This window comes from Pleurodeles waltl, chromosome 4_1, assembly GCF_031143425.1.
Source record: "Pleurodeles waltl isolate 20211129_DDA chromosome 4_1, aPleWal1.hap1.20221129, whole genome shotgun sequence".
Classification (NCBI taxonomy): domain Eukaryota; kingdom Metazoa; phylum Chordata; class Amphibia; order Caudata; family Salamandridae; genus Pleurodeles; species Pleurodeles waltl.
The window spans coordinates 918088042-918115433 of record NC_090442.1 but is presented as its reverse complement, the minus strand read 5'-3'; the positions used below and the strand labels follow the sequence as shown (position 1 = coordinate 918115433).

Genomic DNA, 27392 nt, shown 5'->3' with positions numbered 1-27392 from the left:
TGTAAAAGGATGAATTAGAACCTAGAACTAGTTGTAGATTCTTAAAAAGTATTCCAACTTTTAGAAGCAAAATGTCTAGCACAGATGTGACTGTGGTGGAACTCGACACCACACCTTACCTCCATCTACAGATGAGAGAGCTAAGGTCACTCTGTAAACTAAAGAAAATAACAATGGGCCCCAAACCTACCAAAATACAGCTCCAGGAGCTTTTGGCAGAGTTTGAAAAGGCCAACCCCTCTGAGGGTGGCAACTCAGAGGATGAAGATAGTGACTTGGAGGGAAATTCCCCCCCTCCAGTCCTACTTAGGGAGAGCAGGGCTACTCAAGCCCTGACTCCACAAATAATAGTCAGAGATGCTGGTTCCCTCACAGGAGGGACCAACAACTCTGAAATCACTGAGGATAACCCCAGTGAAGAGGACATCCAGTTAGCCAGGATGGCCAAAAGATTGGCTTTGGAAAGACAGATCCTAGCCATAGAGAGGGAAAGACAAGAGATGGGCCTAGGACCCATCAATGGTGGCAGCAACATAAATAGGGTCAGAGATTCTCCTGACATGTTGAAAATCCCCAAAGGGATTGTAACTAAATATGAAGATGGTGATGACATCACCAAATGGTTCACAGCTTTTGAGAGGGCTTGTGTAACCAGAAAAGTGAACAGATCTCACTGGGGTGCTCTCCTTTGGAAAATGTTCACACGAAAGTGTAGGGATAGACTCCTCACACTCTCTGGAAAAGATGCAGAATCTTATGACCTCATGAAGGGTACCCTGATTGAGGGCTTTGGATTCTCCACTGAGGAGTATAGGATTAGATTCAGGGGGGCTCAAAAATCCTCGAGCCAGACCTGGGTTGACTTTGTAGACTACTCAGTAAAAACACTAGATGGTTGGATTCAAGGCAGTGGTGTAAGTAATTATGATGGGCTGTACAATTTATTTGTGAAAGAACACCTGTTAAGTAATTGTTTCAATGATAAACTGCATCAGCATCTGGTAGACCTAGGACCAATTTCTCCCCAAGAATTGGGAAAGAAGGCGGACCATTGGGTCAAGACTAGGGTGTCCAAAACTTCCACAGGGGGTGACCAAAAGAAAGGGGTCACAAAACCTCCCCAGGGAAAAGGTGGTGAGACAGCCAAAACTAAAAATAGTAAAGAGTCTTCTACAGGCCCCCAAAAACCTGCACAGGAGGGTGGGCCCAGAGCCTCTTCACAAAACAATCCTGGGTACAAGGGTAAAAACTTTGATCCCAAAAAGGCCTGGTGTCGAAACTGTAGTCAGTCTGGACACCAAACTGGAGACAAGGCCTGTCCCAAGAAAAGTTCCACTCCAAACTCCAATCCAGGTAACGCTGGAATGGCTAGTCTCCAAGTGGGATCAACAGTGTGCCCAGAGCAAATCAGGGTCCACACTGAAGCTACTCTAGTCTCTGAGGGTGGGGTGGATTTAGCCACACTAGCTGCCTGGCCTCCTAACATGCAAAAATACAGGCAGCAGCTCTTTATTAATGGGACAAGTGTAGAGGGCCTGAGGGATACAGGTGCCAGTGTCACCATGGTAACAGAGAAACTGGTTTCCCCTGGCCAATACCTGACTGGAAAAACATATACCGTCACCAATGCTGACAATCAAACTAAAGCACATCCCATGGCAATGGTAACTTTAGAATGGGGAGGGGTCAATGGCCTGAAACAGGTGGTGGTCTCCTCAAACATCCCAGTAGACTGTCTGCTTGGAAATGACCTGGAGTCCTCAGCATGGGCTGAGGTAGAACTAAAAACCCATGCAGCCATGCTGGGTATCCCTGAACTGGTGTGTGTAAAAACAAGAGCACAATGCAAGGCACAGGGTGAAAAAGTAGAGCTGGAGTCTGGAAAAATGGCCCAGCCTACCAAGAGAAAAGGAAAGCCAGTTGGGAAACCAACTGCAACACAGTCAGAAAAAGAGAACCTCTCTTCTCAGGAAGAAGTTCTGCCCTCTGAGGGAACTGAGCCTTTGGAGCTTGAACCTTATCAGGTTGAGCTCTTAGGCCCAGGGGGACCCTCAAGGGAGGAGCTGTGTAAGGGACAAGAAACCTGTCCCTCTCTTGAAGGCCTTAGGCAGCAAGCTGCTGAAGAGTCCAAGGGCAAGAAAAATGGAACACATAGGGTCTATTGGGAAGATGGACTCCTGTACACTGAGGCCAGAGACCCCAAACCTGGTACCACTAGGAGAGTGGTAGTGCCTCAGTCGTTCAGAGAGTTTATTCTGACCTTAGCCCATGATATTCCCCTTGCTGGGCATTTGGGACAAACCAAGACGTGGGAGAGGTTAGTCAACCACTTCTACTGGCCCAATGTGTCCCAGAAGGTTAAGGAGTTTTGCCTCTCCTGCCCCACCTGTCAATCCAGTGGTAAGACAGGTGGGCACCCAAAGGCCCCCCTCATTCCACTTCCAGTGGTGGGGGTCCCCTTTGAAAGAGTGGGTGTGGACATAGTTGGTCCACTGGAACCTCCCACAGCCTCAGGAAATATGTACATCCTAGTAGTAGTGGATCATGCTACTAGGTATCCTGAAGCTATTCCCCTTAGGTCGACTACTGCCCCCGCAGTAGCCAAGGCCCTCATTGGTATCTTTACCAGAGTGGGTTTCCCTAAGGAGGTGGTGTCTGACAGAGGTACCAACTTCATGTCAGCATACCTAAAACACATGTGGAATGAGTGTGGAGTGACTTAAAAATTCACTACACCATACCATCCACAAACTAATGGCTTAGTTGAGAGATTCAACAAGACATTAAAAGGCATGATCATGGGGCTCCCAGAAAAGCTCAAAAGGAGATGGGATGTCCTCTTGCCATGTCTGCTTTTCGCTTACAGAGAGGTGCCACAGAAGGGAGTAGGATTCTCACCCTTTGAACTTCTGTTTGGTCACCCTGTAAGGGGACCACTTGCTCTTGTTAAAGAAGGCTGGGAGAGACCTCTTCATGAGCCTAAACAAGACATAGTGGACTATGTACTTGGCCTTCGCTCTAGAATGGCAGAGTACATGGAAAAGGCAACCAAAAACCTTGAGGCCAGCCAACAGCTCCAGAAGTTTTGGTATGACCAAAAGGCTGCACTGGTTGAGTTCCAACCAGGGCAGAAAGTCTGGGTTCTGGAGCCTGTGGCTCCCAGGGCACTCCAGGACAAATGGAGTGGCCCTTACCCAGTGCTAGAAAGGAAGAGTCAGGTCACCTACCTGGTGGACCTGGGCACAAGCAGGAGCCCCAAGAGGGTGATCCATGTGAACCGCCTTAAGCTCTTCCATGACAGAGCTGATGTAAATCTGTTGATGGTAACAGATGAGGATCAGGAGGCAGAGAGTGAACCTCTCCCTGATCTTCTATCATCAGACCCAAAAGATGGCTCAGTAGATGGAGTGATCTACTCAGACACCCTCTCTGGCCAACAGCAAGCTGATTGTAGGAGAGTCCTACAACAGTTTCCTGAACTCTTCTCCTTAACCCCTGGTCAGACACACCTGTGTACCCATGATGTGGACACAGGAGACAGCATGCCTGTCAAAAACAAAATCTTTAGACAGTCTGACCATGTTAAGGAAAGCATCAAGGTGGAAGTCCACAAGATGCTGGAATTGGGAGTAATTGAGCGCTCTGACAGCCCCTGGGCTAGCCCAGTGGTCTTAGTCCCCAAACCTCACACCAAAGATGGAAAGAAAGAGATGAGGTTTTGTGTGGACTACAGAGGGCTCAATTCGGTCACCAAGACAGATGCTCATCCAATTCCTAGAGCTGATGAGCTCATAGATAAATTAGGTGCTGCCAAATTCTTAAGTACCTTTGACTTGACAGCAGGGTACTGGCAAATAAAAATGGCACCTGGAGCAAAAGAGAAAACAGCATTCTCCACACCTGATGGGCATTATCAGTTTACTGTTATGCCCTTTGGTTTAAAGAATGCCCCTGCCACCTTCCAAAGGTTGGTGAATCAAGTCCTTGCTGGCTTGGAGTCCTTTAGCACAGCTTATCTTGATGATATTGCTGTCTTCAGCTCCACCTGGCAGGATCACCTGGTCCACCTGAAGAAGGTTTTGAAGGCCCTGCAATCTGCAGGCCTCTCTATCAAGGCATCCAAATGCCAGATAGGGCAGGGAACTGTGGTTTACTTGGGCCACCTTGTAGGTGGAGGCCAAGTGCAGCCACTCCAACCCAAGATCCAGACTATTCTGGACTGGGTAGCTCCAAAAACCCAGACTCAAGTCAGGACATTCCTTGGCTTGACTGGGTATTACAGGAGGTTTGTGAAGGGATATGGATCCATTGTGACAGCCCTCACTGAACTCACCTCCAAGAAAATGCCCAAGAAAGTGAACTGGACTGTGGAATGCCAACAGGCCTTTGACACCCTGAAACAAGCAATGTGCTCAGCACCAGTTCTAAAAGCTCCAGATTATTCTAAGCAGTTCATTGTGCAGACAGATGCCTCTGAACATGGGATAGGGGCAGTTTTGTCCCAAACAAATGATGATGGCCTTGACCAGCCTGTTGCTTTCATTAGCAGGAGGTTACTCCCCAGGGAGCAGCGTTGGAGTGCCATTGAGAGGGAGGCCTTTGCTGTGGTTTGGTCCCTGAAGAAGCTGAGACCATACCTCTTTGGGACTCACTTCCTAGTTCAAACTGACCACAGACCTCTCAAATGGCTGATGCAAATGAAAGGTGAAAATCCTAAACTGTTGAGGTGGTCCATCTCCCTACAGGGAATGGACTTTATAGTGGAACACAGACCTGGGACTGCCCATGCCAATGCAGATGGCCTTTCCAGGTTCTTCCACTTAGAAAATGAAGACTCTCTTGGGAAAGGTTAGTCTCATCCTCTTTCGTTTGGGGGGGGTTGTGTAAGGAAATGCCTCCTTGGCATGGTTGCCCCCTGACTTTTTGCCTTTGCTGATGCTATGTTTACAATTGAAAGTGTGCTGAGGCCTGCTAACCAGGCCCCAGCACCAGTGTTCTTTCCCTAACCTGTACTTTTGTATCCACAATTGGCAGACCCTGGCATGCAGATAAGTCCCTTGTAACTGGTACTTCTAGTACCAAGGGCCCTGATGCCAAGGAAGGTCTCTAAGGGCTGCAGCATGTCTTATGCCACCCTGGAGACCTCTCACTCAGCACAGACACACTGCTTGCCAGCTTGTGTGTGCTAGTGAGGACAAAACGAGTAAGTCGACATGGCACTCCCCTCAGGGTGCCATGCCAGCCTCTCACTGCCTATGCAGTATAGGTAAGACACCCCTCTAGCAGGCCTTACAGCCCTAAGGCAGGGTGCACTATACCATAGGTGAGGGTACCAGTGCATGAGCATGGTACCCCTACAGTGTCTAAACAAAACCTTAGACATTGTAAGTGCAGGGTAGCCATAAGAGTATATGGTCTGGGAGTCTGTCAAACACGAACTCCACAGCACCATAATGGCTACACTGAAAACTGGGAAGTTTGGTATCAAACTTCTCAGCACAATAAATGCACACTGATGCCAGTGTACAGTTTATTGCAAAATACACCCCAGAGGGCACCTTAGAGGTGCCCCCTGAAACTTAACCGATTGTCTGTGTAGGCTGACTAGTTCCAGCAGCCTGCCACACTAGAGACATGTTGCTGGCCCCATGGTGAGAGTGCCTTTGTCACTCTGAGGCCAGTAACAAAGCCTGCACTGGGTGGAGATGCTAACACCTCCCCCAGGCAGGAGCTGTAACACCTGGCGGTGAGCCTCAAAGGCTCACCCCTTTGTCACAGCCCAGCAGGGCACTCCAGCTTAGTGGAGTTGCCCGCCCCCTCCGGCCACGGCCCCCACTTTTGGCGGCAAGGCTGGAGGGAACAAAGAAAGCAACAAGGAGGAGTCACTGGCCAGTCAGGACAGCCCCTAAGGTGTCCTGAGCTGAGGTGACTCTAACTTTTAGAAATCCTCCATCTTGCAGATGGAGGATTCCCCCAATAGGGTTAGGATTGTGACCCCCTCCCCTTGGGAGGAGGCACAAAGAGGGTGTACCCACCCTCAGGGCTAGTAGCCATTGGCTACTAACCCCCCAGACCTAAACACACCCTTAAATTTAGTATTTAAGGGCTACCCTGAACCCTAGAAAATCAGATTCCTGCAACAACAAGAAGAAGGACTGCCTAGCTGAAAACCCCTGCTGAGGAAGACCAGAAGACAACAACTGCCTTGGCTCCAGAAACTCACCAGCCTGTCTCCTGCCTTCCAAAGAACTCTGCTCCAGCGACGCCTTCCAAAGGGACCAGCGACCTCTGAATCCTCTGAGGACTGCCCTGCTTCGACGACGACAAGAAACTCCCGAGGACAGCGGGCCTGCTCCAAAAAGACTGCAACTTTATCCAAAGGAGCAGCTTTAAAGAACCCTGCAATCTCCCCGCAAGAAGTGTGAGACTTGCAACACTGCACCCGGCGACCCCGACTCGGCTGGTGGAGAACCAACACCTCAGGGAGGACCCCCGGACTACTCTACGACTGAGTACCAAAACCTGAGCCCCACAGCGCCGCCTGCAGAGGGAATCCCGAGGCTTCCCCTGACCGCGACTCTGAAACCTAAATCCCGACTGTAAAGAAATGGCTCCCTGTTGCAGTTACCCCCCACTTTTTGCCTGATACTGATGCTGACTTGACTGAGAAGAGTGCTGGGACCCTGCTAACCAGGCCCCAGCACCAGTGTTCCTTCACCTAAAATGTACCATTGTATCCACAATTGGCACACCCTGGCATTCAGATAAGTCCCTTGTAACTGGTACTTCTAGTACCAAGGGCCCTGATGCCAAGGAAGGTCTCTAAGGGCTGCAGCATGTCTTATGCCACCCTAGAGACCCCTCACTCAGCACAGACACACTGCTTCCAAGCCTGTGTGTGCTAGTGAGAACAAAATGAGTAAGTCGACATGGCACTCCCCTCAGGGTGCCATGCCAGCCTCTCACTGCCTATGCAGTATAGGTAAGACACCCCTCTAGCAGGCCTTACAGCCCTAAGGCAGGGTGCACTATACCATAGGTGAGGGTACCAGTGCATGAGCATGGTACCCCTACAGTGTCTAAACAAAACCTTAGACATTGTAAGTGCAGGGTAGCCATAAGAGTATATGGTCTGGGAGCCTGTCAAACACGAACTCCACAGCACCATAATGGCTACACTGAAAACTGGGAAGTTTGGTATCAAACTTCTCAGCACAATAAATGCACACTGATGCCAGTGTACATTTTATTGCAAAATACACCACAGAGGGCACCTTAGAGGTGCCCCCTGAAACGTAACCGACTGTCTGTGTAGGCTGACTAGTTCCAGCAGCCTGCCACACCAGAGACATGTTGCTGGCCCCATGGGGAGAGTGCCTTTGTCACTCTGAGGCCAGTAACAAAGCCTGCACTGGGTGGAGATGCTAACACCTCCCCCAGGCAGGAGCTGTGACACCTGGCGGTGAGCCTCAAAGGCTCACCCCTTTGTCGCAGCCCAGCAGGGCACTCCAGCTTAGTGGAGTTGCCCGCCCCCTCCGGCCACGGCCCCCACTTTTGGCGGCAAGGTCGGAGAAAATAATGAGAAAAACAAGGAGGAGTCACTGGCCAGTCAGGACAGCCCCTAAGGTGTCCTGAGCTGAGGTGACTCTAACTTTTAGAAATCCTCCATCTTGCAGATGGAGGATTCCCCCAATAGGGTTAGGATTGTGACCCCCTCCCCTTGGGAGGAGGCACAAAGAGGGTGTACCCACCCTCAGGGCTAGTAGCCATTGGCTACTAACCCCCCAGACCTAAACACGCCCTTAAATTTAGTATTTAAGGGCTACCCTGAACCCTAGAAAATTAGATTCCTGCAACTACAAGAAGAAGGACTGCCCAGCTGAAAACCCCTGCAGCGGAAGACCAGAAGACGACAACTGCCTTGGCTCCAGAAACTCACCGGCCTGTCTCCTGCCTTCCAAAGATCCTGCTCCAGCGACGCCTTCCAAAGGGACCAGCGACCTCGACATCCTCTGAGGACTGCCCCTGCTTCGAAAAGACAAGAAACTCCCGAGGACAGCGGACCTGCTCCAAGAAAGGCTGCGACTCTGTTTCCAGCAGCTTTAAAGAACCCTGCAAGCTCCCCGCAAGAAGCGTGAGACTTGCAACACTGCACCCGGCGACCCCGACTCGGCTGGTGGCGATCCAACACCTCAGGAGGGACCCCAGGACTACTCTGATACTGTGAGTACCAAAACCTGTCCCCCCCGAGCCCCCACAGCGCCGCCTGCAGAGGGAATCCCGAGGCTTCCCCTGACCGCGACTCTTTGAACCTAAAGTCCCGACGCCTGGGAGAGACCCTGCACCCGCAGCCCCCAGGACCTGAAGGACCGGACTTTCACTGGAGAAGTGACCCCCAGGAGTCCCTCTCCCTTACCCAAGTGGAGGTTTCCCCGAGGAATCCCCCCCTTGCCTGCCTGCAGCGCTGAAGAGATCCCGAGATCTCTCATAGACTAACATTGCGAACCCAACGCCTGTTCCTACACTGCACCCGGCCGCCCCCGCGCTGCTGAGGGTGAAATTTCTGTGTGGACTTGTGTCCCCCCCCGGTGCCCTACAAAACCCCCCTGGTCTGCCCTCCGAAGACGCGGGTACTTACCTGCAAGTAGACCGGAACCGGGGCACCCCCCTTCTCTCCATTCTAGCCTATGTGTTTTGGGCACCACTTTGAACTCTGCACCTGACCGGCCCTGAGCTGCTGGTGTGGTGACTTTGGGGTTGCTCTGAACCCCCAACGGTGGGCTACCTTGGACCAAGAACTAAGCCCTGTAAGTGTCTTACTTACCTGGTTAACCTAACAAATACTTACCTCCCCTAGGAACTGTGAAAATTGCACTAAGTGTCCACTTTTAAACCAGCTATTTGTGAATAACTTGAAAAGTATACATGCAATTTTGATGATTTGAAGTTCCTAAAGTACTTACCTGCAATACCTTTCGAATGAGATATTACATGTAGAATTTGAACCTGTGGTTCTTAAAATAAACTAAGAAAAGATATGTTTCTATACAAAAACCTATTGGCTGGATTTGTCTCTGAGTGTGTGTACCTCATTTATTGTCTATGTGTATGTACAACAAATGCTTAACACTACTCCTTGGATAAGCCTACTGCTCGACCACACTACCACAAAATAGAGCATTAGTATTATCTCTTTTTGCCACTATCTTACCTCTAAGGGGAACCCTTGGACTCTGTGCATGCTATTCCTTACTTTGAAATAGCATACAGAGCCAACTTCCTACACCGACGCCTGGAAAAGACCCTGCACCCGCAGCCCCCAGGACCTGAAGGACCGGACTTTCACTGGAGAAGTGACCCCCAGGAGTCCCTCTCCCTTGCCCAAGTGGAGGTTTCCCCGAGGAAGCCCCCCCTTGCCTGCCTGCAGCGCTAAAGAGATCCCCTGATCTCTCATAGACTAACATTGAAAACCCGACGCTTGTTTCTACACTGCACCCGGCCGCCCCCGCGCTGCTGAGGGTGAAATTTCTGTGTGGGCTTGTGTCCCCCCCCGGTGCCCTACAAAACCCCCCTGGTCTGCCCTCCGAAGACGCGGGTACTTACCTGCAAGCAGACCGGAACCGGGGCACCCCCTTCTCTCCATTCTAGCCTATGCGTTTTGGGCACCACTTTGAACTCTGCACCTGACCGGCCCTGAGCTGCTGGTGTGGTGACTTTGGGGTTGCTCTGAACCCCCAACGGTGGGCTACCTTGGACCAAGAACTGAACCCTGTAAGTGTCTTACTTACCTGGTAAAACTAACAAAAACTTACCTCCCCCAGGAACTGTGAAAATTGCACTAAGTGTCCACTTTTAAAACAGCTATTTGTGAATAACTTGAAAAGTATACATGCAATTGAAATGATTCAAAGTTCCTAATGTACTTCCCTGCAATACCTTTCAAACAAGATATTACATGTTAAATTTGAACCTGTGGTTCTTAAAATAAAGTAAGAAAAGATATTTTTCTATAACAAAACCTATTGGCTGGATTTGTCTCTGAGTGTGTGTACCTCATTTATTGTCTATGTGTATGTACAACAAATGCTTAACACTACTCCTTGGATAAGCCTACTGCTCGACCACACTACCACAAAATAGAGCATTAGTATTATCTATTTTTACCACTATTTTACCTCTAAGGGGAACCCTTGGACTCTGTGCATGCTATTCTTTACTTTGAAATAGCACATACAGAGCCAACTTCCTACACTAGCCTTCTCTTCCATTAAAATACACCTTGTGGCAATATCTGCATACCTGCAGACTACCTATTCAACTTCCCTATATAGGATACCAGTCATTAAAGCATTCATGTAAGGCCTTAAAAGAATTATACCACCAAGAACACCACCTGTTCCTTCATGGAACTTGAATGTTGTCTTAACAAGACTCATGGGTCCACCTTTTGAACCCATGCACTCTTGCGAAATACAGTTCCTAACCTGGAAGGTTGCATTTCTCATCGCCATTACATCTCTAAGAAGAGTAAGCGAAATTCAGGCGTTTACAATACAAGAACCTTTTATACAACTACACAAAAATAAAGTCGTCCTAAGGACTAATCCCAAATTTTTACCAAAGGTTGTTTCACCGTTCCACCTAAATCAAACAGTGGAACTACCAGTGTTCTTCCCACAGCCAGATTCCGTAGCTGAGAGGGCACTACATACATTAGATGTCAAAAGAGCATTAATGTACTACATTGACAGAACGAAAAACATCAGAAAGACTAAACAACTATTGTAGGAAGTTGGCTCTGTATGTGCTATTTCAAAGTAAGGAATAGCATGCACAGAGTCCAAGGGTTCCCCTTAGAGGTAAAATAGTGGTAAAAATAGATAATACTAATGCTCTATTTTGTGGTAGTGTGGTCGAGCAGTAGGCTTATCCAAGGAGTAGTGTTAAGCATTTGTTGTACATACACATAGACAATAAATGAGGTACACACACTCAGAGACAAATCCAGCCAATAGGTTTTGTTATAGAAAAATATCTTTTCTTAGTTTATTTTAAGCACCACAGGTTCAAATTTAACATGTAATATCTTGTTTGAAAGGTATTGCAGGTAAGTACATTAGGAAATTTGAATCATTTCAATTGCATGTATACTTTTCAAGTTATTGACAAATAGCTATTTCAAAAGTGGACACTTAGTGCAATTTTCACAGTTCCTGGGGGAGGTAAGTTTTTGTTAGTTTTACCAGGTAAGTAAGACACTTACAGGGTTCAGTTCTTGGTCCAAGGTAGCCCACCGTTGGGGGTTCAGAGCAACCCCAAAGTCACCACACCAGCAGCTCAGGGCCGGTCAGGTGCAGAGTTCAAAGTGGTGCCCAAAACGCATAGGCTAGAATGGAGAGAAGGGGGTGCCCCGGTTCCGGTCTGCTTGCAGGTAAGTACCCGCGTCTTCGGAGGGCAGACCAGGGGGGTTTTGTAGGGCACCGGGGGGGACACAAGCCCACACAGAAATTTCACCCTCAGCAGCGCGGGGGCGGCCGGGTGCAGTGTAGAAACAAGCGTCGGGTTCGCAATGTTAGTCTATGAGAGATCAACGGATCTCTTCAGCGCTGCAGGCAGGCAAGGGGGGGCTTCCTCGGGGAAACCTCCACTTGGGCAAGGGAGAGGGACTCCTGGGGGTCACTTCTCCAGTGAAAGTCCGGTCCTTCAGGTCCTGGGGGCTGCGGGTGCAGGGTCTTTTCCAGGCGTCGGGACTTAGGTTTCAGAGAGTCGCGGTCAGGGGAAGCCTCGGGATTCCCTCTGCAGGCGGCGCTGTGGGGGCTCAGGGGGGACAGGTTTTGGTACTCACAGTCGTAGAGTAGTCCGGGGGTCCTCCCTGAGGTGTTGGTTCTCCACCAGCCGAGTCGGGGTCGCCGGGTGCAGTGTTGCAAGTCTCACGCTTCTTGCGGGGAGATTGCAGGGTCTTTAAAGCTGCTCCTTGAAACAAAGTTGCAGTCTTTTTGGAGCAGGTCCGCTGTCCTCGGGAGTTTCTTGTCTTTTTCGAAGCAGGGCAGTCCTCAGAGGATTCAGAGGTCGCTGGTCCCTTGGAAGGCGTTGCTGGAGCAGAGTTCTTTGGAAGGCAGGAGACAGGCCGGTGAGTTTCTGGAGCCAAGGCAGTTGTTGTCTTCTGGTCTTCCTCTGCAGGGGTTTTCAGCTAGGCAGTCCTTCTTCTTGTAGTTTGCAGGAATCTAATCTTCTAGGGTTCAGGGTAGCCCTTAAATACTAAATTTAAGGGCGTGTTTAGGTCTGGGGGGTTAGTAGCCAATGGCTACTAGCTCTGAGGGTGGGTACACCCTCTTTGTGCCTCCTCCCAAGGGGAGGGGGTCACATTCCTATCCCTATTGGGGGAATCCTCCTTCTACAAGATGGAGGATTTCTAAAAGTCAGAGTCACCTCAGCTCAGGACACCTTAGGGGCTGTCCTGACTGGCCAGTGACTCCTCCTTGTTTTTCTCATTATCTCTCCTGGACTTGCCGCCAAAAGTGGGGGCTGGGTCCAGGAGGCGGGCATCTCCACTAGCTGGAGTGCCCTGGGGCATTGTAACACGAAGCTTGAGCCTTTGAAGCTCACTGCTAGGTGTTACAGTTCCTGCAGGGGGGAGGTGTGAAGCACCTCCACCCAGAGCAGGCTTTGTTTCTGTCCTCAGAGAGCACAAAGGCTCTCACCGCATGAGGTCAGACACTCGTCTCTCAGCAGCAGGCTGGCACAGACCAGTCAGTCCTGCACTGAACAATTGGGTAAAATACAGGGGGTATCTCTAAGATGCCCTCTGTGTGCATTTTTTAATAAATCCAACACTGGCATCAGTGTGGGTTTATTATTCTGAGAAGTTTGATACTAAACTTCCCAGTATTCAGTGTAGCCATTATGGAGCTGTGGAGTTCGTTTTTGACAGACTCCCAGCCCATATACTCTTATGGCTACCCTGTACTTACAATGTCTAAGGTTTTGCTTAGACACTGTAGGGGCATAGTGCTCATGCACATATGCCCTCACCTATGGTATAGTGCACCCTGCCTTAGGGCTGTAAGGCCTACTAGAGGGGTGACTTATCTATACTGCATAGGCAGTGTGAGGTTGGCATGGCACCCTGAGGGGAGTGCCATGTCGACTTACTCGTTTTGTTCTCATCAGCACACACAAGCTGGCAAGCAGTGTGTCTGTGCTGAGTGAGGGGTCCCCAGGGTGGCATAAGATATGCTGCAGCCCTTAGAGACCTTCCCTGGCATCAGGGCCCTTGGTACCAGGGGTACCAGTTACAAGGGACTTACCTGAGTGCCAGGGTTGTGCCAATTGTGGAAACAACTGTACATTTTAGGTGAAAGAACACTGGTGCTGGGGCCTGGTTAGCAGGGTCCCAGCACACTTCTCAGTCAAGTCAGCATCAGTATCAGGCAAAAAGTGGGGGGTAACTGCAACAGGGAGCCATTTCTTTACAACTATTTATTGCATTCCAAAAACCTCATGCAGGAAACCCAATATCAAAACAAGGTATAGCCAGATGGATAGTTAAATGCATCCAAATCTGCTACCTTAAAGCAAAACAACAACTGCCCATTACACCAAGGGCACACTCAACCAGAAAAAAAGGTGCTACCATGGCCTTTCTAGGAAACATCCCAATGCAAGAAATATGTAAGGCAGCCACATGGTCTACGCCACACACGTTCACTAAGCACTACTGTGTAGACGTGTTATCGGCACAGCAAGCCACAGTAGGTCAAGCCGTGTTAAGAACATTATTTCAAACCACTTCCATTCCTACAGGCTGAGCCACCGCTTTTGGGGAGATAACTGCTTACTAGTCTATGCAGAACATGTGTATCTACAGCGACAGATGCCATCGAACTGAAAATGTCACTTACCCAGTGTACATCTGTTCGTGGCATCAGTCGCTGGAGATTCACATGTGCCCACCCACCTCCCCGGGAGCCTGTAGCAGTTTGGAAGTTAGCTTCAACTTTGTACATTTGTGTATATATATTATTTTAACCTTAAATAGGTACATACTTAGTCACTCCATTGCATGGGCACTATTACTACAACACAACTCCTACCTCACCCTCTGCGGGGAAAACAATCGAAGATGGAGTCGACGCCCATGCGCAATGGAGACAGAAGGAGGAGTCACTCAGTCCCGTGACTCGAAAGACTTCTTCGAAGAAAAACAACTTGTAACACTCCGACCCAACACCAGGTGGCGAGCTATGCAGAACATGTGAATCTCCAGCGACTGATGCCACGAACAGATGTACACTGGGTAAGTGACATTTTCATACTCAAACAAGCAATAGAGCCCATCCCATAAGATCAAGTAGGGACAGGAGTTTTTTCCCTATACTTTTTGATTCCCAAAAAAGATGGCACCCTCAGACCAATATTAGATCTCAGGACCCTCAATCTTTACATCCTGTCAAAACATGTTCACATGGTAACTCTTCAAGATGTTATACCACTACTCCAAAAACACGATTTTATGGCAACATTAGACCTCAAGGATGCGTATTTTCATATACCCATCCATCCTGCGCACAGAAAATATCTCCGGTTTGTCATTCAAGGAAAGCACGATCAGTTCAAAGTGTTGCCCTTTGGAATAACAGCAGCACCCAGGGTATTCTCAAAGTGCCTAGTGTTAGTCGCAGTCTACCTAAGACAACATATACTTGTCTTTCCATAGCTCAACGATTGGCTAATAAAATCAAACAGTCATACGCAGTGTCAAAACCATAAGCATTACGTTATACAAACCCTGCACACGATAGGGTTCTCAATAAATTACCAAAAATCGCATCTGCAACCTGCACAAATACAACTGTATCTGGGTGCAATACTAAACACTCAAAAAGCGCTAGCATGTCCAAATATGCAAAGAATACAAGCATTCCAGGACATAATCATACAGATACAGACAAATCAACAGTACATTGTCAGATTTGTCATGAAAATTTTAGGCATAATGGCACCATGTATTGCAATTGTTCCACACGCAAGACTAAACATGCGGCCCTTATAACAGTGCCTTGCACAACAATGGTCACAAGCACATGGTCAACTTCAAGATCTACTGTTGATAAACCGCCAAACATGCATGTCCTTCAGTGGTGAAATTCCACAAATCTAAACAAAGGGCGGCGATTTCAAGACCCTGTGCCTCAGACCATAATTACAACAGATGCATCGATGATTGGTTGGGGAGCTCACCTCAACAATCACAACATTCAAGGACAATAGAATGCAAAACACAAACATCTACACATAAATCACTTGGAATTGTTAGCTGTCTTCCTACCACTCAAAGCTTTTTAGCCTCTTCTCACACAGAAGAATGTCCTTATCAAAACAGACAATATGACAACCATTGTAAGGAAATGCCTCCTTGGCATGGTTGCCCCCTGACTTTTTGCCTTTGCTGATGCTATGTTTACAATTGAAAGTGTGCTGAGGCCTGCTAACCAGGCCCCAGCACCAGTGTTCTTTCCCTAACCTGTACTTTTGTATCCACAATTGGCAGACCCTGGCATCCAGATAAGTCCCTTGTAACTGGTACTTCTAGTACCAAGGGCCCTGATGCCAAGGAAGGTCTCTAAGGGCTGCAGCATGTCTTATGCCACCCTGGAGACCTCTCACTCAGCACAGACACTCTGCTTGCCAGCTTGTGTGTGCTAGTGAGGACAAAACGAGTAAGTCGACATGGCACTCCCCTCAGGGTGCCATGCCAGCCTCTCACTGCCTATGCAGTATAGGTAAGACACCCCTCTAGCAGGCCTTACAGCCCTAAGGCAGGGTGCACTATACCATAGGTGAGGGTACCAGTGCATGAGCATGGTACCCCTACAGTGTCTAAACAAAACCTTAGACATTGTAAGTGCAGGGTAGCCATAAGAGTATATGGTCTGGGAGTCCGTCAAACACGAACTCCACAGCACCATAATGGCTACACTGAAAACTGGGAAGTTTGGTATCAAACTTCTCAGCACAATAAATGCACACTGATGCCAGTGTACATTTTATTGTAAAATACACCCCAGAGGGCACCTTAGAGGTGCCCCCTGAAACTTAACCGACTATCTGTGTAGGCTGACTAGTTTTAGCAGCCTGCCACAAACCGAGACATGTTGCTGGCCCCATGGGGAGAGTGCCTTTGTCACTCTGAGGCCAGTAACAAAGCCTGCACTGGGTGGAGATGCCAACACCTCCCCCAGGCAGGAATTGTCACACCTGGCGGTGAGCCTCAAAGGCTCACCTCCTTTGTGCCAACCCAGCAGGACACTCCAGCTAGTGGAGTTGCCCGCCCCCTCCGGCCAGGCCCCACTTTTGGCGGCAAGGCCGGAGAAAATAATGAGAAAAACAAGGAGGAGTCACTGGCCAGTCAGGACAGCCCCTAAGGTGTCCTGAGCTGAAGTGACTCTAACTTTTAGAAATCCTCCATCTTGCAGATGGAGGATTCCCCCAATAGGGTTAGGATTGTGACCCCCTCCCCTTGGGAGGAGGCACAAAGAGGGTGTACCCACCCTCAGGGCTAGTAGCCATTGGCTACTAACCCCCCAGACCTAAACACGCCCTTAAATTTAGTATTTAAGGGCTACCCTGAACCCTAGAAAATTAGATTCCTGCAACTACAAGAAGAAGGACTGCCTAGCTGAAAACCCCTGCAGAGGAAGACCAGAAGACGACAACTGCCTTGGCTCCAGAAACTCACCGGCCTGTCTCCTGCCTTCCAAAGATCCTGCTCCAGCGACGCCTTCCAAAGGGACCAGCGACCTCGACATCCTCTGAGGACTGCCCCTGCTTCGAAAAGACAAGAAACTCCCGAGGACAGCGGACCTGCTCCAAGAAAAGCTGCAACTTTGTTTCCAGCAGCTTTAAAGAACCCTGCAAGCTCCCCGCAAGAAGCGTGAGACTTGCAACACTGCACCCGGCGACCCCGACTCGGCTGGTGGCGATCCAACACCTCAGGAGGGACCCCAGGACTACTCTGATACTGTGAGTACCAAAACCTGTCCCCCCTGAGCCCCCACAGCGCCGCCTGCAGAGGGAATCCCGAGGCTTCCCCTGACCGCGACTCTTTGAATCCTAAGTCCCGACACCTGGGAGGGACCCTGCACCCGCAGCCCCCAGGACCTGAAGGACCGGACTTTCACTGGAGGAGTGACCCCCAGGAGTCCCTCTCCCTTGCCCAAGTGGAGGTTTCCCCGAGGAACCCCCCCCTTGCCTGCCTGCAGCGCTGAAGAGATCCCGAGATCTCTCATAGACTAACATTGCGAACCCGACGCCTGTTTCTACACTGCACCCGGCCGCCCCCGCGCTGCTGAGGGTGAAATTTCTGTGTGGGCTTGTGTCCCCCCCGGTGCCCTACAAAACCCCCCTGGTCTGCCCTCCGAAGACGCGGGTACTTACCTGCAAGCAGACCGGAACCGGGGCACCCCCTTCTCTCCATTCTAGCCTATGCGTTTTGGGCACCACTTTGAACTCTGCACCTGACCGGCCCTGAGCTGCTGGTGTGGTGACTTTGGGGTTGCTCTGAACCCCCAACGGTGGGCTACCTTGGACCAAGAACTAAGCCCTGTAAGTGTCTTACTTACCTGGTTAACCTAACAAATACTTACCTCCCCTAGGAACTGTGAAAATTGCACTAAGTGTCCACTTTTAAAACAGCTATTTGTGAATAACTTGAAAAGTATACATGCAATTTTGATGATTTGAAGTTCCTAAAGTACTTACCTGCAATACCTTTCGAATGAGATATTACATGTAGAATTTGAACCTGTGGTTCTTAAAATAAACTAAGAAAAGATATTTTTCTATACAAAAACCTATTGGCTGGATTTGTCTCTGAGTGTGTGTACCTCATTTATTGTCTATGTGTATGTACAACAAATGCTTAACACTACTCCTTGGATAAGCCTACTGCTCGACCACACTACCACAAAATAGAGCATTAGTATTATCTATTTTTACCACTATTTTACCTCTAAGGGGAACCCTTGGACTCTGTGCATGCTATTCCTTACTTTGAAATAGCACATACAGAGCCAACTTCCTACAACCATGTATTACCTTAACAAACAAGGAGGGACACATTCGTCCCAACTCTCCCTTCTAGCCCAGAAAATTTGGAAATGGGCAATCCACAACCAAATTCACCTGGTAGCACAATACATTCCCAGGATACACAAACAATTGGCAGATGTTCTCAGCAGAAATCATCAGCAGACGCACGAGTGGGGAAATTCACCCTCAAGTACTTTAGAAATACGTTTAACAGTGGGTAACACCAAACATAGACCTGTTCGCCACAAGCGAAAACGCAAATTGCCAAAACTTTGCATCCAGACACCCAGATCCCCTGTCCAAGGGCAATGCTCTGTGGATCAATTGGTCAGGGATATTTGCTTACGCTTTTCACCCTCTCCCACTCATTCCGTTTGTAGTCAACAAATTGCGTCAAACCGCACTCATAATGTTACTCATAGCACCAACGTGGGTCCGTCAACCATGGCACACAACATTGTTAGACCTGTCAGTAGTACCACACTCCAAACTCCCAACCAGGCCAGACCTGTTGACACAAAACAAAGGACAAATCAGGCACCCAAATCCTAACACACTCAATCTGGCGATTTGGCTCCTGAGGTCATAGTTTGGATATTTACAACTGCCATTAGAACGTATGGACATTTTTAAACATGCAAGAAAACCCACTACTAGAAAGTGCTATGCTAACAAATGGAAAAGATTTGTATATTACTGTCAATCTAAACAGATTGACCCTCTTACAGCCTCAATACAAGATATTGTATACTATTTACTTCATTTACTGAAATCAAATTTAGCATTCTCTTCCTTAAAAATACATCTTACTGCAATTTCAGCATATTTACAAAATATACAGCACAGCTCCTTATTTAGAGTTCCTGTTATTAAAGCTTTCATGGAAGGCTTAAAACGCATCATTCCACCCAGGACACCACCAGTTCCCTCTTAGAATTTAAAGATAGTGCTTAAGCGACTTATGGGCCCTCCATTCGAACCTATGCACTCATGCCAAATGCAATTCTTACATTGGAAGGTTGCTTTCCTAGTCACAATTACATCATTGCGAAGAGCCAGTGAAATTCAGGCATTCACTATTGAAGAACCGTTCATACAAGTTCACAAACATAAAGTTGTACTAAGAACAAACCCCAAATTTCTTCCAAAGGTATTATCGCCTTTTCATATAAATCAAACAGGGGAACTACCAGTCTTCTTCTCACAGCCAGATTCTGTGGCAGAAAGAGCTCTACATACATTACATTAAAAGAGCACCAATGTGCTATATAGACAGAACAAAAACATTCAGAAAAACAAAACAGCTGTTTGTAGCTTTTCAAAAACCTCATACAGGTAACCCCATTTCAAAACAAGGATTAGCAAGATGGATTGTAAGATGCATCCAAACATGCTACATTAAAGCCAAAAGACAACTTTTAGTTACTCCTAAAGCACATTCTACAAAGAAAAAAGGTGGTACAATGGCTTTTTAGGAAATATACCAATGGCTGAAATACGTAAAGCAGCTACTTGGTCAACACCACATACATTCACTCAACCCTACTGTGTAGATGTTTTAGCAACACAACAAGCCACAGTAGGTCAAGCTGTACTCAGAACATTATTTCAAACCACTTCAACTCCTACAGGCTAACCACCGCTTTTATGGGAGGACAAACTGCTTTGTAGTCTATGCACAGCATGTGTATCTGCAGCTACGCATGCCACCGAACGGAAAATGTCACTTACCCAGTGTACATCTGTTCGTGGCATGTGTAGCTGCAGATACACATGCTGTGCATTATCCTGCCATTTAGTGTTGGGCTCGGAGTGTTACAAGTTGTTTTTCTTCTAAGAAGTCTTTTCAAGTCACAAGACCAAGTGACTCCTCAAATATTTTACCCAACCTTTATATGGATAGCCATGTTTTGTATGTGCATGTATTCTCTTTTTTTCAGGTTATTGTTGTTTGTGCGAGTCAAGTTACTTGTTTGAAATGTGTGAACTGTATTTCTATATAAGAAGTGTTTAATTCAGTTCTCACTTTGGTGTTTTGGTGAAGTGTTGAAGTTCCATACATTCGGACCCTTGCAGTGTCTCACTTAATTTCAGTTTACCTCTCAGGAAAGTAGACCTGCTTTTTATTGAAAATACGATTCTTATATAATGTGTTTTCTTTATGTAATTTAATGATGTTTCTCGTCTTTTTTTTTTTTTTAGTTTGCAGTCATTAAATGAGGAACTCTCATCTTGTTCAAAAGATGACGGCAAGTCTGCTGTCGAAAGACAGGTAAAATAGAAGTAGACAATACTTTTCAATGTATTACATGCATGTTTGTCTTCCTGTTCCACCCACTCACTTTATCAAAACAATTGACAGGCAAGAATATTCATTCAGCCTTTTAATGAGGGTAGTCAGTTGTAGGAAGTTGGCTCTGTATATACTATTTCAAAGTAAGAAATAGTGTGCACAGAGTCCAAGGGTTCCGCTAAGAGGTAAGATAGTGGCAAAAGTAGATCATTCTAATGCTCTATTTTGTGGTAGTGTGGTCGAGCAGTAGGCTTATCAGAGGGTAGTGTTAAGCATTTGTTGTACACACACAGGCAATAAATGAGGAACACACACTCAAAGACTTACTCCAGGCCAATAGGTTTATATATTAAAAAATATATGTTCGATGGCATCTGTCGCTGTAGATACGCATTTTTTGCATAGCTCGCCATCTGGTGTTGGGTCGGAGTGTTACAAGTTGTTTTTCTTCGAAGAAGTCTTTCGAGTCACGGGACCGAGTGACTCTTCCTTTTGTCTCCATTGCGCATGGGCGTTGACTCCATCTTCGATTGTTTTTTTTCCGCCATCGGGTTCGGACGTGTTCCTGTCGCTCCGAGTTTCGGAATGGAAAAACAGCTAAATTTCGGAAGATTTTCGTCGGTATTGTTGCGTTCGGCGTAGTTAGAATCAACACCGCATCGAAGATCGAAGAGCTCCGGAGCCCTTCGGGGTAGTTTTCGATCCCCCGTCGGGGCCTACTCGGCCCGACCGCGTGTAGAAGAACGCCGATGGAACGGACCCCGTTCCGTTTCTGTCCCAAATGCCACAACAAATACCCCTATACAGACCAACACTTGGTCTGTAACCTGTGCCTGTCACCTGAGCACAGTGAAGACACTTGCGAGGCCTGTCGTGCGTTCCGGTCCCGAAAAACACTCCGAGACCGTCGAGCCAGAAGACTTCAAATGGCGTCCACGCCGACAGCCCACCGAGAGTTCGAGATACAAGAAGAGGAAGAAACCTTTTCGATACACGAATCGGACTCCGAGGAATTCGACGATCCACGAACCGTGAGTAAGACGTCGAAAACCACTCATAAGAAGATTGTTAAGGCCCAGGGGACGCCACTGCCACCAGGCCATGGCTCCACCCATAAATTCGGTGACCGACCGTCGGCACCGAAAAAGGCCCAAACAGTGCCGAGACCGTCCGACTCCGGTCGAGACACCGGCACGCAGCCTTCTCGGGACCGAGAAAGTGCTGGAGACATACATCGACACCGAGATAGCGGTGTAGACACGTCTCGACGCCGAGACAGCGGCACCGACGAAGATCGACGCCGAGATGTTTCGACTCCGAAAAAGAAAAAAGTCACCTCGGAGCCGAAAAAAGATGCAGACAGGGTTTCGGTGCCAAAACAACCTGCAACCGACCCTGTTTCAGGCTCTTATACAGAAGAGCAATCAATGACCTCCCAAATGCGAAAGCATAGGTTTGAGGAAGACCTGCAATCCACCGATGTAGACCATACGCAGAAACGTATTTTTATACAGCAGGGGACAGGAAAGATAAGCACCCTTCCCTCTATTAGGAGAAAGAGAAGACTGGAATTTCAAACTGACCAAACACCACAAACAAAAATGGTGAAAAAGGTTACTCCGCCACCCTCTCCTCCACCTATAATTCACGTCTCACCAGCACAAACTCCATCACATTCCCCGGCTCACACCACCATGAGCCAAGGTGACCAGGATCAGGACGCATGGGACTTATACGACGCCCCTGTGTCAGATAACAGTCCGGAGGCATACCCTACAAAGCCATCACCACCAGAAGACAGTACTGCATATTCTCAGGTGGTGGCTAGAGCAGCACAATTCCACAATGTAAGCCTCCACTCAGAACAAGTCGAGGATGACTTTCTATTCAACACCCTCTCCGCCACCCACAGCTCCTACCAAAGCCTGCCTATGCTCCCTGGTATGCTTCGGCACGCAAAAGACATCTTTAAGGAGTCGGTCAAAAGTAGGGCAATCACACCAAGGGTGGAAAAAAAGTATAAAGCGCCTCCTACAGACCCTATTTTCATCACTACACAGCTGCCACCAGATTCTGTCGTTGTAGGAGCAGCTAGGAAAAGGGCCAACTCCCACACATCTGGGGATGCACCACCCCCAGATAAGGAAAGCCGCAAGTTCGATGCAGCTGGAAAGAGTCGCAGCACAAGCTGCAAACCAGTGGCGCATCGCTAACTCTCAGGCACTACTTGCGCGCTATGACAGAGCCCATTGGGATGAGATGCAACATCTCATTGAACATCTACCCAAAGACCTACAAAAGAGGGCAAAGCAAGTGGTTGATGAAGGACAGAACATTTCAAACAACCAGATACGCTCCTCCATGGATGCAGCAGACACAGCTGCAAGAACAATAAATACATCTGTGACCATCAGAAGCCATGCATGGCTCCGAACGTCTGGGTTTAAACCAGAGATTCAGCAGGCAGTTCTCAATATGCCATTCAACGAAAAAGAACGGTTCGGTCCAGAAGTGGACACGGCGATTGAGAAACTTAAAAAAAGACACGGACACTGCTAAAGCCATGGGCGCACTCTACTCCCCGCAGAGCAGAGGAAATTACAGCACCTTCCGCAAAACACCCTTTAGAGGGGGGTTTCGGGGTCAAGCCACACAAGCCAGTACCTCACAGGCAACAACATCCAGTTACCAGGGACAGTACAGGGGAGGCTTTCGGGGCCAATATAGAGGAGGGCAATTCCCTATGAATAGGGGAAAATTTCAAAGCCCCAAAACCCCTACAACTAAGCAGTGACTCACATGTCACTCACCCCCTCCACACAACACCAGTGGGGGGAAGAATAGGTCATTATTACAAAGCATGGGAGGAGATCACTACAGACACTTGGGTTCTAGCAATTATCCAAAATGGTTATTGCATAGAATTTCTACAATTCCCTCCAAACATACCACCGAGAGCACAAAATTTATCAAAACATCATTCCGAGCTCCTGGAGATAGAAGTTCAAGCACTATTGCAAAAGAATGCAATCGAGTTAGTACCAAACACACAAATAAACACAGGAGTTTATTCACTGTACTTCTTAATACCAAAGAAGGACAAAACGCTAAGACCAATCCTAGACCTAAGAATACTAAACACATACATCAAATCAGACCACTTTCACATGGTCACACTACAAGAAGTGTTACCATTGCTGAAACTACACGACTACATGACAACATTAGACCTCAAAGACGCGTATTTCCATATACCAATACATCCATAGCACAGGAAATACCTAAGGTTTGTATTCAAAGGAATACACTACCAATTCAAGGTACTGCCTTTCGGTTTAACAACCGCACCAAGAGTCTTTACCAAATGTCTAGCAGTAGTCGCTGCACACATCAGAAGGCAGCAAATACATGTATTCCCGTATCTAGACGACTGGCTAATCAAGACCCATTTGTTAATAACGTGCTCACACCACACAAATCAAATCATACAAACCCTCTACAAACTAGGGTTCACAGTCAACTTCGCAAAATCCAACATTCTGCCATGCAAGGTACAACAATACCTAGGAGCCATAATAAACACAACAATAGGAGTGGCCACTCCAAGTCCACAAAGAATTCAAAATTTCAACAACATCATACAACGCATGTATCCAACACAAAGAATACAAGCAAAGATGATATTACAACTCCTAGGCATGATGTCTTCATGCATAGCCATTGTCCCAAACGCAAGACTTCACATGAGGCCCTTACAACAGTGCCTAGCATCACAGTGGTCACAAGCACAGGGTCACCTTTTAGATCTGGTGTTAATAGACCGCCAAACTTACCTCTCGCTTCTATGGTGGAACAATATAAATTTAAACAAAGGGCGGCCTTTCCAAGACCCAGTGCCACAATACGTAATAACAGATGCTTCCATGACAGGGTGGGGAGCACACCTCGATCAACACAGCATACAAGGACAATGGAACGTACATCAAACAAAACTGCATATAAATCACCTAGAACTGCTAGCAGTTTTTCAAGCACTAAAGGCTTTTCAACCAATAATAGTTCACAAATACATTCTCGTCAAAACAGACAACATGACAACAATGTATTATCTAAACAAACAAGGGGGAACGCCCTCAACGCAATTGAGCCTGCTGGCACAAAAGATATGGCGTTGGGCAATTCACAACAAAATTCGCCTAATAGCACAATTTATCCCAGGGATTCAGAATCAACTCGCAGACAATCTCTCTCGAGATCACCAAAAGGGTCCACGAATGGGAAATTCACCCCAAAATTCTGAACATTTACTTCACGCTCTGGGGAACACCTCAAATAGACTTGTTTGCGACAAAAGAGAACGCAAAATGCCAAAACTTCGCATCCAGATACCCACACAGGCAGTCCCACGGCAATGCCCTATGGATGAACTGGTCAGGGATATTTGCCTACGCTTTTCCTCCTCTCCCTCTCCTTCCTTATCTGGTAAACAAACTCAGTCAAAACAAACTCAAACTCATATTAATAGCACCAACTTGGGCAAGGCAACCCTGGTACACAACGCTGCTAGACCTATCAGTAGTACCCCACATCAAACTGCCCAACAGGCCGGATCTGTTAACACAACACAACCAAAAGATCAGACACCCAGATCCAGCATCGCTGAATCTAGCAATCTGGCTCCTGAAATCCTAGAATTCGGACACTTACAACTTACACAAGAGTGTATGGAAGTCATAAAGCAAGCCAGAAGGCCATCCACCAGGCACTGCTATGCAAGTAAATGGAAGAGGTTTGTTTGCTACTGCCATATTAATCAAATCCAACCATTACACGCAACTCCAAAAGATGTAGTGGGTTACTTGCTTCACTTACAAAAATCTAACCTAGCTTTCTCTTCCATTAAAATACACCTTGCAGCAATATCTGCATACCTGCAGCCTACCTATTCAACTTCCCTATATAGGATACCAGTCATTAAAGCATTCATGGAGGGCCTTAAAAGAATTATTCCACCAAGAACACCACCTGTTCCTTCATGGAACCTAAATGTTGTCCTAACTAGACTTATGGGTCCACCTTTTGAACCCATGCACTCCTGCGAAATACAGTTCCTAACCTGGAAGGTTGCATTCCTCGTCGCCATTACTTCCCTAAGAAGAGTAAGCGAGATTCAGGCGTTTACAATACAAGAACCTTTTATACAACTACACAAGAATAAGGTCGTCCTAAGGACTAATCCTAAATTTTTACCAAAGGTTATTTCACCGTTCCATCTAAATCAAACAGTGGAACTTCCAGTGTTCTTCCCACAGCCAGATTCCGTAGCTGAGAGGGCACTACATACATTAGATGTCAAAAGAGCCTTAATGTATTACATTGACAGAACTAAAAACATCAGAAAGACTAAACAACTATTTATTGCATTCCAAAAACCTCATGCAGGAAACCCAATATCAAAACAAGGTATAGCCAGATGGATAGTTAAATGCATCCAAATCTGCTACCTTAAAGCTAAACGACAGCTGCCCATTACACCAAGGGCACACTCAACCAGAAAGAAAGGTGCTACCATGGCCTTTCTAGGAAACATCCCAATGCAAGAAATATGTAAGGCAGCCACATGGTCTACGCCTCACACATTCACCAAGCACTACTGTGTAGACGTGTTATCCGCACAACAAGCCACAGTAGGGCAAGCCGTATTAAGAACATTGTTTCAGACTACTTCCACTCCTACAGGCTGAGCCACCGCTTTTGGGGAGATAACTGCTTACTAGTCTATGCAAAACATGCGTATCTACAGCGACAGATGCCATCGAACTGAAAATGTCACTTACCCAGTGTACATCTGTTCGTGGCATCAGTCGCTGTAGATTCGCATGTGCCCACCCGCCTCCCCGGGAGCCTGTAGCAGTTCGGAAGTTACCTTCAACTATTTGTATATATATCATTTCAACCTTATATAGGTACATACTTAGTCACTCCATTGCATGGGCACTATTACTACAATACAACTCCTACCTCACCCTCTGCGGGGAAAAACAATCGAGGATAGAGTCGACGCCCATGCGCAATGGACACAAAAGGAGGAGTCACTCGGTCCCGTGACTCGAAAGACTTCTTCGAAGAAAAACAACTTGTAACACTCCGACCCAACACCAGATGGCGAGGTATTGCAAAACATGCGAATCTACAGCGACTGATGCCACGAACAGATGTACACTGGGTAAGTGACATTTTCATTTCTTAGTTTATTTTAAGAACCACAGGTTCAAATTTTACATGTAATACTTTAAATGAAAGGTATTGCAGGTAGGTACTTTAGGAACTTTGAATAATCAAAATAGCATACACAGTTTTCAAGTAAATCACATATAGCTATTTTAAAACTAGACACTTAGTGCAATTTTCACAGTTCCTAGGGGGATTAAGAGTTTGTTAGTTCTTGCAGGTAAGTAAACCACCTACGGGGTTCAAGTTTGGGTCCAAGGTAGCCCACCGTTGGGGGTTCAGAGCAACCCCAAAGTTACAACACCAGCAGCTCAGGGCCGGTCAGGTGCAGAGTTCAAAGTGGTGCCCAAAACGCATAAGTTTCAATGGAGAAGGGGGTGCCCTGGTTCCAGTCTGCCAGCAGGTAAGTACCCGCGTCTTCGGAGGGCAGACCAGGGGGGTTTTGTAGGGCACCGGGGGGGACACAAGTTGGCACAGAAAGTACACCCTCAGCAGCACGGGGCTGCTGGGTGCAGTGTGCAAACACACGTCGGGTTTGTAATAGGAATCAATGGGAGACCAAGGGGTCTCTTCAGCGATGCAGGCAAGGGGGGGGCTCCTCGGGGTAGCCACCACCTGGGCAAGGGAGAGGGCCTCCTGGGGGTCACTCCTGCACTGGAGTTCCGATCTTTCAGGTCCTAGGGGCTGCGGGTGCAGAGTCTTTACCAGGCGTCGGGATCTGGGAAGCAGGCAGTCGCGGTCAGGGGGAGCCTCGGGATTCCCTCTGCAGGCGTCGCTG

At 47.7% G+C, this 27392-nt stretch overlaps 1 protein-coding gene across 1 annotated transcript in view; it reads left to right on the top strand.

Moving 5' to 3' along the window:
* The window catches only part of DNAJC2 (DnaJ heat shock protein family (Hsp40) member C2), a 403795-nt gene that overhangs the window by 199152 nt on the left and 177251 nt on the right, over nt 1-27392 (top strand). The window contains exon 12 of the mRNA XM_069229688.1: nt 20293-20362. Coding sequence (XP_069085789.1) covers nt 20293-20362 — 70 coding nt within the window. The remainder of the gene's footprint in view (nt 1-20292; nt 20363-27392) is intronic.